This window comes from Cebus imitator, unplaced genomic scaffold, assembly GCF_001604975.1.
Source record: "Cebus imitator isolate Cc_AM_T3 unplaced genomic scaffold, Cebus_imitator-1.0 Scaffold20, whole genome shotgun sequence".
NCBI classification, from domain to species: domain Eukaryota; kingdom Metazoa; phylum Chordata; class Mammalia; order Primates; family Cebidae; genus Cebus; species Cebus imitator.
In genome coordinates, this window is record NW_016107335.1 from 1,812,854 (window position 1) to 1,821,579 (window position 8,726).

An 8,726-nucleotide genomic window follows, 5' to 3' on the forward strand; every position below is an offset into this window, starting at 1 on the left:
AAAAAAAAAGAAAAAAATAATAATAATAAGATAAAATAAAGACAAAAGCAGAACTAGATATGTTAAAAGTCAAATAACAGAGGAAATGATGAATTTATGCTAAAGCTTTTCATTCACTTGCTACTGCTTTAACTACATTAAGTGGGCAGATATGCCCATCACCAATTCCCTTCTCCCCAAAACGCGGCCCATTAGACATAGTGCTCTGCAGTACACTTTCAGCCCTGGTAATACCAGACAGGGAAGACAAACAGCTAACTCTCTGCTTTCTGGGGTCCCCCCCACAACAGGGTCTTGCTCTGGTGCCCAGGCTGCAGTGCAGAGTGGTGCAATCTTGGCTTACTGCAGCCTCGACCTCCCACAGCTCAAGCAATCCTTGCACCTCAGCCTCCCAAGTAGGTGGGACTAGAGCTATGCACCCCCACACCTGGCTAATTTTTTCTGTTCTTTGTGGAGATAGTCTCACCACGTTGCCCTGGCTGAGCTCAAGCAATCTGCGGGCCGAGTGGCTCAGCCTCCCAAAGTGCTGGAATTAGAGGATATGCCACCACACCTGGCCCACTTTCTGTATGGTTCTAAGCTCACACCTGAGAGGCGGAGATGGCATCTGCTCTTGTGATGCATGGCTTCTCCTTTAAGGGAGGGAAATCGCATCAGTCTTTTTTAACAGGGTAGATTCCAATAAACTTCCTCCCCAAAAATGCCACAGGCAAGCAAATCATTCAAAATTAAATCATACTACTTAGTGGAGGACAAATTATCCATACAGGAGGAAAAAGTGAGGCCACCTCAAGCAGATGTTCCAAAATCCAGTTTTTTTTTTCCTTTGGAGACAGGGTCTCAGTCCATCACCCATGCTGGAGTGCAACAGTGCAATCATGGCTCACGATAGCCTTGACCTCCAGGGCTCAAGCGATCCGCCCACTTGGCCACTCAGAGTGCTGGAGTTACAGGCATGAGCCCCCATGCCTGGACTTAAACATATTTTAAGAAGGTAGGGTCTCTTGCTGCAGCAACGCAAGTGGGAGCACCAGCAGCCCGGGCTTGGAGCAGGACCGTACGGATTGTTTTAAGAAAATGGCAGACAAACCAGACATGGGAGAAATCGCCAGCTTCGATAAGGCCAAGCTGAACAAAACGGAGACACAGGAGAAGAACACCCTGCCAACCAAAGAGACCATTGAGCAGGAGAAGCGGAGTGAAATTTCCTAAGAGCCTGGAGTATTTCCTGCCCCCGTCATCTTCGAGACCCTAGTCCTGATGTGGAGGAAGAGCCACCTGCACGATGGACACGAGCCACAAGCTGCACTGTGAACCTGGGCACTCCGCGCCGATGCCACCGGCCTGTGGGTCTCTGAAGGGACCCCCCCAATCGGACTGCCAAATTCTCCTGTTTGCCCCGGGATATTATAGAAAATTATTTGTATGAATAATGAAAATAAAACACACCTCGTGGCCAAAAAAAAAAAAAAGAAGGTAGATATACAGGGGCAGCATTTCTTAACCAAGATAGGAAAAAAATCCAGTAGAATAAAAGCTCACAGAATGACAACGCAACATTTACTGTTTCTTAACCCTTCCTTCCAAAACATAAGACGTCATATGGGTCACGTTTTGAATGAAAATAGAAATTTAAGGCCGGGCGCGGTGGCTCACGCCTGTAATCCCAGCACTTTGGGAGGCCGAGGCAGGTGGATCACGAGGTCAAGAGATCGAGACCATCCTGATTAACATGGTGAAACCCCGTCTCTACTAAAAATACAAAAAATTAGCTGGGCATGGTGGCGCGTGCCTGTAGTCCCGGCTACTCGGGAGGCTGAGGCAGGAGAATTGCCTGAACTCAGGAGGCGGAGGTTGCAGTGAGCCGAGATCGCGCCATTGCACTCCAGCCTGGGTAACAAGAGCGAAACTCCGTCTCAAAAAAAAAAAAGGGAAAAAAAGAAAATAGAAATTTAAAAGAACAAATGATTTAAAAATAAAAAATGTTTCATAAGTCAAACAATATTCTGCAGAAGCACAACTAACCAAGAGAATAGGAAGAAAAACTTAGCATAAGATTTATATATTATATTAGAAAACTTCTTTTGAGAAATTAAACCAACAGGAAAACACTTGAAAGCCTTACACAAAAAGGACAAACGTGGACTGAGAAAAACACATGATCACCGATCTCAAAACAGCATGGAGACTTCAGTGAAAATACAAATGGTCAAACTGATATAAAAGAAAAACCCTCAACAAACCAGCTTAGGAAATAAAGTTTTCTGAGAGGCTCCGAATGTTCCCAACACAAAGCAATAACTGTTTGAGGTGGCTCTCCCATTCACCCCATTCTGACCATTACCCACTGCACACATGCACCCCACAAATGCATATAATTACTAGGAAGAATTTAAAAACATTTTTAATGATTAAAAAGTACCAGTAACTAAGAAACGTGCCAGGAACAAAAGGCTTCACAGGCAGCCGAACCTGGTGCTGGGGTAGGCAGGGCACTGAGGCTCCCAACTCACCAGCAACATCACAGGGCTGGGAGCCTCGCCCTCCATCCAGACAATCTAAAACCCAAAGCCAAATCAAGGTAAAAGAAAACCCAGCATTGCCATGTAGAGGAATTTTCAGTCATAAACACAGTAACTAATCTTTCACAGAAAGCAAGAGCAAAATCACACAGTAAAATACTAAAATCAGCCTGCTGGAAAACAAGACAAAAACACCTGTATCAATGATAAGAAAAATAAGGGTAGGCCAGGCAGTGTGGCTCACGCCTGTAATCCCAGCAGTTTGGGAGGCGGAGGTGGGCAGATCACCTGAGGTCTGGAGATTGAGACAATCTTGCCAATATAGTGAAAATCCATCTCTACTAAAAATAAATAAAAAACCACTTAGCTGGTTGTGGCAGCACATGCCTGTAATCCCAGCTTCTCGGGAGGCTGAGGCAGAATCGCTTTAAACAGAAAGGTGGAGGTTGCAGTGAGCCGAGATCGTGCCACTGCACTCCAGCCTGGCAACAGAGCTAGACTCCATCCCAAAAAATAAATAAAAATGAGAAAAGTTAATAGAATTTTCCAGTTATAAAAAATATGATATTCCAATTCTTTTTAAAGTCAGAATGGGCCGGGTGCAGTGGCTCACACCTGTAATTCCAGCACTTTGAGAGGCCAAGGCATGCAGATCACTTGAGGTCAGGAATTTGAGACCAGCCTGGCCAACACAGTGAAACCCCATCTCTACTAAAAAATACAAAAAATTAGTTGGGTGTGGTGGCAGGTGTGTGTAATCCCAGCTACTCAGGAGGCTAAAGCAGGAAAATCGCTGAACCCAGGGAGCAGAAGCTGCAGTGAGCCAAGGTCATACGACTGCACTCCAGCCTGGGCAACACAGCGAGACGCTGTCTCAAAACAAAAATAAAATAAAATCAGAATAATGCAAGACTAAAGTGATGAGATAAAAGCAATGTAAGGCATACCAAATTCCTGGTTTTCCATAACCAGTTAGAAAAGAAAGCACGCACAGGGCATTCCTGGCTTCACTTAGTGATACATTTAAGAAATGTGCACACCTATGTATTAAGACAGCACTTTACAGCTGTGTGTAAAACAGAACATCAGTCTAGTCGGCCACGTTGCTCTTGGGTGTCAAAGGCTCTCCCAAATCTGCATGAGGTGTTCCTCACGTGGACTGCACCTTTCATTTGAAAGCATGACGAAGACCGGCCTAGTCGAGCTGAGATGAGCTGCGCTTCCAGATGCACTGCCATCCATGAAGCGTGCAAGAGACCAGACGCTGACCAGAGGCCCGCAGAAATGCTGTGGACAACGCGGGTAAGTCTGGGACAAAGCTGGCTGTCTTCCACACAAAGCACCATTCCAAGTTAATAAAAGTAAACGCACACAGGAATACAAAATAAAAATATGGGGCAGTTCCGTAACAGACACACGCATCCGTGTAAATAAGACTGCCACACAGCACATCATATGAACAAAAGAAAAATAGAAAAATAACCCACTTTCAACACAGCAGGCCAAGGACTGATCAACCAGCATGTAAAGGACTCCTGTAAAATCAAAACAACAAGGCCACAAAAGAGGAGGCACAAGCAGGTAACACAAGATGCCTAGATAGCCAAGATGCACATTTCAGAAACTGTTAACAACTTAGGGTTAGGGTATTGGCAAGTGTGAAGACACAGACCCCAGTAGGGGAACACTGCTGATAGGCGAATACTTCTAAGAAATCATTTATGACTATCCATTTTATCTGGAGACAGGGTCTCCTATTGCCCAGGCTGGAGCGCAGTGGCATGATCACAGCTCACTGCAACCTCACATGCCTGGCTCAAGCGATCCTCCCACCTCAGCCTCCTGAGTAACTGGGACCACAAGCACACACCAGCAAACCCAGCTCATTTTTTTTATTTTTTATACAGATGTGATTTTGCCATGTTGCCCAGGCTGGTCTTGAGCTCCAAGGCTGAAGCAGTCAGCCCACCTCGGCCTCCCAGAGCACTGGGACTTCAGGTACAAGCCACTGCACCTGACGACTTAACCAATTTTCAGTGCATGTTTCTCAAGCCAATTATTCAACTTCTAGGCACCTAATTTAACAAACGACTCCTACAAGTACATAAGATTGTACACAAATACCTTAAATATTATGTGGAAAAGGACACCAGTATTTTGCCAGGGTCCACGTGAAACTTGGGCTGAGACCCAGTGGGTGCTAACTGCCAGCAGGCACCAGCCATGGATGGGGACAACTGCCTAGCCACTCACTAGAGGGACCACTCATGTCATGCACAGACCACAACTGAGAGAAACTTGTCTTCCCTGCTTGGCAGGGACTGGCAGGGAAGGCTCAGCCCCCAGCGCCCACCGCAGGAGGCCGTGTACAATGCCAATGCAGGGACCCTTGACCCATGGGCATTGAAAGATACGGCTGAAAAGACTCATGGAAAAGAGCAGTTTCTCGCTACACTTCAGGATCTGATTTTCTCAGACGCCCGGCATTATGTAAAAGCAGCCCTGGGAGTTTTTTAGGTAAGAGGTAACTACCTGGCTTAAAGCTGATCACCAGCAAGGTTCTCAATGTGGGGAAAATGCACGTTAAGAAATGTGTCTCACGCAGGCTGCAACTCCACGTGGATCCCTGACGACCGCACCTCGAGCTTCTGCTCCGACTACTGTTCCTACCAGCAATGTCCTGACATCTAGCGTAAAATGCTCTGGGCTAGGACTGGGGGCTCATGCCTAAAAGTGGCAAGCACTCGAGCCCAGGAGTTCAAGCCAGCCTGGGCAACATGGCAAAACCTTGTCTCTACTAAAAATATAAAAATACTAGCCAGGCGTTGTGTCACAGGCCTGTAGTAACTTGGGGGCTGAGGTGGCAGGAATACTTGTGCCCAGGAGTTCAAGGCTACAGTGAGCCATGATTGCACCACTGCTCTCTAGCCTGGGATACAGAGTGAAACCTGGTCCAAAAAATAAGTAAAATATAAAATAAAGGAATGAATGAATGAATGCTCCAGGCCTCAGAAGCCAGGTCTCCCCACACGCCATTAGCAATTCGACCCTGCCCTCTGGCTCATCACTTCTTGCCAATTCAGGGCAGCTCTGGGAAGACAGAGAAAATGGTCACCTCTCAAGAGTTCCTATCACAACGCTGACCACAGGGAAAGCAAACCACATCCCCTGGGTGAGACCGGCAGGAAGGAGGCTCCATCCCACACTTCTGCAGCAATGTTTCAGCACCCAACCTCCCTCAGAAGACCTCTGGGTCTCTCCGCTTCTGAACCGATTTTCCACCAGTGCCTGAATGGCAGTCAGTTCAGGAACTGGATGGCAGAAAGAATAAGGGCAAGGTGAAAGAATGGAATGACAGTCCTGCCCTGTTTGAGAGAAACCAAAATAGGGGAGAAAAGGATGCTACGTTTGCAGCTGCAGCGTGCACTGACGAGCCTGTGGCATCAGCACCACAGAGGCATCTACTAGTCAGGGCTCCCGGAGGGGAGAATCTTGAGAGCCAAGCCGTAGATCCTTGTGGTCCACATGGCAAGCCTCCAGCAGCAGGCTGGGCCTCAGGTCGCACAGCAGGCGCGATGCGGGGAAGGAGCCCCTGTGCTACACTCCAGGCAGCCACGGTCCGGGGCCTCTGAATCAGGGGCTGTGGGACGGCCACCAGCATCTGGGTTTCCGCAGCAAGCACTCACGGATGCTTCCAGGGCACCACTGCCAGGACACAGCAGCAGCAAGACAGACAAGAATTACTGTCTTCCCAGGACCTGCCTTCCTGTGGGGTTGTACTCCAGGGCAGGAATCGTGTCCAAATCAGGGTACAGGGAAAAGCACAGTCAGGGGTCTCCCAAGTCTGCAACTTATCCCGGTCACAAAGCTCAGAGCCGAGTCCTTAGTAAACAGTTAGGTAAGACCAACTGACACCCTGCAAAAAGGCAGCAAATATGGACCACAGCACAGAATCCAGGCCTTCTGATACCCAATCATAAACTCTGCCGTCTCCGGAAATCACGGACATCTAGATTTCTAACAGAAAAGAGCTGCTGTGACATTCTCTCTTCACCTTTCTAAACTAGAAGACAAAATAACTTGGCCAAATGACAGCCTTCAGTCTATCCCATTTCAACCATTGGTCACACGTTAGTACCAAGGTCTACATCTATTTACCCCACATCCTAGAACAGCTAAGAACACCATATCCAAAGGCCTGGAAACCAAGACCGCAAACAGTAAGATGATCTCGTGCCTTCACTTTTTAAACTAACGAAATGGCAGTGGGTTATGAAGTTCAACCCCCTCTAGACCCTACAATATCAACTCAACACAACTTTGTACTTGAAAACCTCCAGAAATAAAAACATCTGCCTCAAGCCGGGCGCGGTGGCTCACGCCTATAATCCCAGCACTTTGGGAGGCCAAGGCAGGTGGATCATGAGGTCAAGAGATCGAGACCATCCTGGTCTAAACGGTGAAACCCTGTCTCAACTAAAAATACAAAAAAAATTAGCTGGGCATGGTGGCGCGTGCCTGTAGTCCCAGCTACTCGGGAGGTTGAGGCAGGAGAATTGCTTGAACCCAGGAGGCGGAGGTTGCGGTCAGCCGAGATTGCGCCATTGCACTCCAGCCTGGGTAATAAGAGTGAAACTCTGTCTCAAAAAAACTGCCTCCATTCTGTTACTGAACATATTAATGGCTAAATTTCAACACCGCTGCCAATCAACAGCAGATAACATGCCATTTATTACTGTTGAATACTCTGCAAATAAAAACGTTTCTAATTAATTCTATGGTGCTTAAAAGAAAAACAAGATCACTATTCTCTGGAGAGAGAAATGATAGCTGGTAGGTAATCAAAACAGGGTAAGCCAGGCATTTTTAAAGCTTTAATTAATAAAAAGAAATTAACATTGGCTGGAGACACCCACCCCACAATGCTCAAGCACTACCACATTGTAAGGAACACTTCCTTCAGCACACTAGGTGCACAGCTAAGTTCAGCAAATGTTGACGCTAACTCGACCCACTTCTAAAATCTTCTCGTTGAAGAACTTCCAAGAGGAAGGATGCATCGCCCATAATGCCACTATTCACAGCTTCCAGATTATTTAAAGTCCTTGCTGAGCCCAACTACAAGGAATACGAAAACACGGCAGAGATGACAACAACACAGATTACTGAGCCCTCCAGACAAAAAGATGACAAAGAGGACTAAAAAACTACACTGTGGGTACAACATACACTGCTTGGGTGACAGGAGCACTAGCATCTCAGAACTCACCACGATCTAATGCATACCACCACCAAAGACCACTTACATAAAAGCTACTAAAACATTTTTTTAAACAAAGAATTTCAAAATAAAACTTAAAAAGTAATCTCAAACACGAAAGTTGAATACAACCAAACACAGCAGACAGCACACTGGTCTGGATGGGACCACATGGGGCTCCGCACACCCAGATACCCACCGCCGTTTACAAAGGAGCGTTCGTTCAGCTTCCTATTTTCAAAGACACTCAACATTACAGGAAGAGGCTGTCGAATTTACCAAAAACTGTGATTTACATTAAACATTATTCTTCCAAGTCATCACTTGAGTGATGCCATCACTGCTCAAAGCAGTTTCCTAACTTCTCAAAGCTGCTCTCATGCACTTAGACTGAATTCTCTAGGAATAAACTTAATACGGTTTAAAAATCAAAGGTGTAAGATTTGAAAGCAACAAATATGTTTCCTATTCTATCAGTAACTTATAAAGATTACAGTTCTATGAATGGAAGAACAGAATAAAACTCTCAGCCAGGCACGGTGGCTCAAGCCTGTAATCCCAGGACTGGGAGGCAGAGGTGCGCAGATCACTTGAGGTCAGGAGTTCCAGACCAGCCTGGACAACATGGTAAAACCTTGTTTCTAATAAAAATACAGGGCCGGGCGCGGTGGCTCAAGCCTGTAATCCCAGCACTTTGGGAGGCCGAGGCGGGTGGATCACGAGATCAAGAGATCGAGACCATCCTGGTCAACATGGTGAAACCCCGTCTCTACTAAAAATACAAAAAATTAGCTGGGCATGGTGGCACGTGCCTGTAATCCCAGCTTCTCAGGAGGCTGAGGCAGGAGAATTGCCTGAACCCGGGAGGCGGAGGTTGTGGTGAGCTGAGATCGCACCATTGCACTCCAGCCTGGGTAACAAGAGTGAAACACCGTCTCAAAAAA

General features: G+C 46.7%; 1 protein-coding gene across 1 annotated transcript; it reads left to right on the forward strand.

Moving 5' to 3' along the window:
* The first annotated feature begins 977 nt into the window (after positions 1-977).
* Positions 978-1,472, forward strand: LOC108296860 (thymosin beta-10-like). Its single transcript, XM_037735335.1, has one exon. It carries the CDS (start codon positions 1,078-1,080, stop codon positions 1,210-1,212), a length of 135 nt encoding a protein of 44 aa, XP_037591263.1. The 5' UTR covers positions 978-1,077; the 3' UTR covers positions 1,213-1,472.
* Positions 1,473-8,726: the final 7,254 nt, after the last annotated feature.

Coding starts and splice junctions, on each gene's coding strand:
- LOC108296860 (XM_037735335.1), top strand. CDS start 1,078: ATGGCAGACAAACCAGACATGGGAGAAATCGCCAGCTTCGATAAGGCC.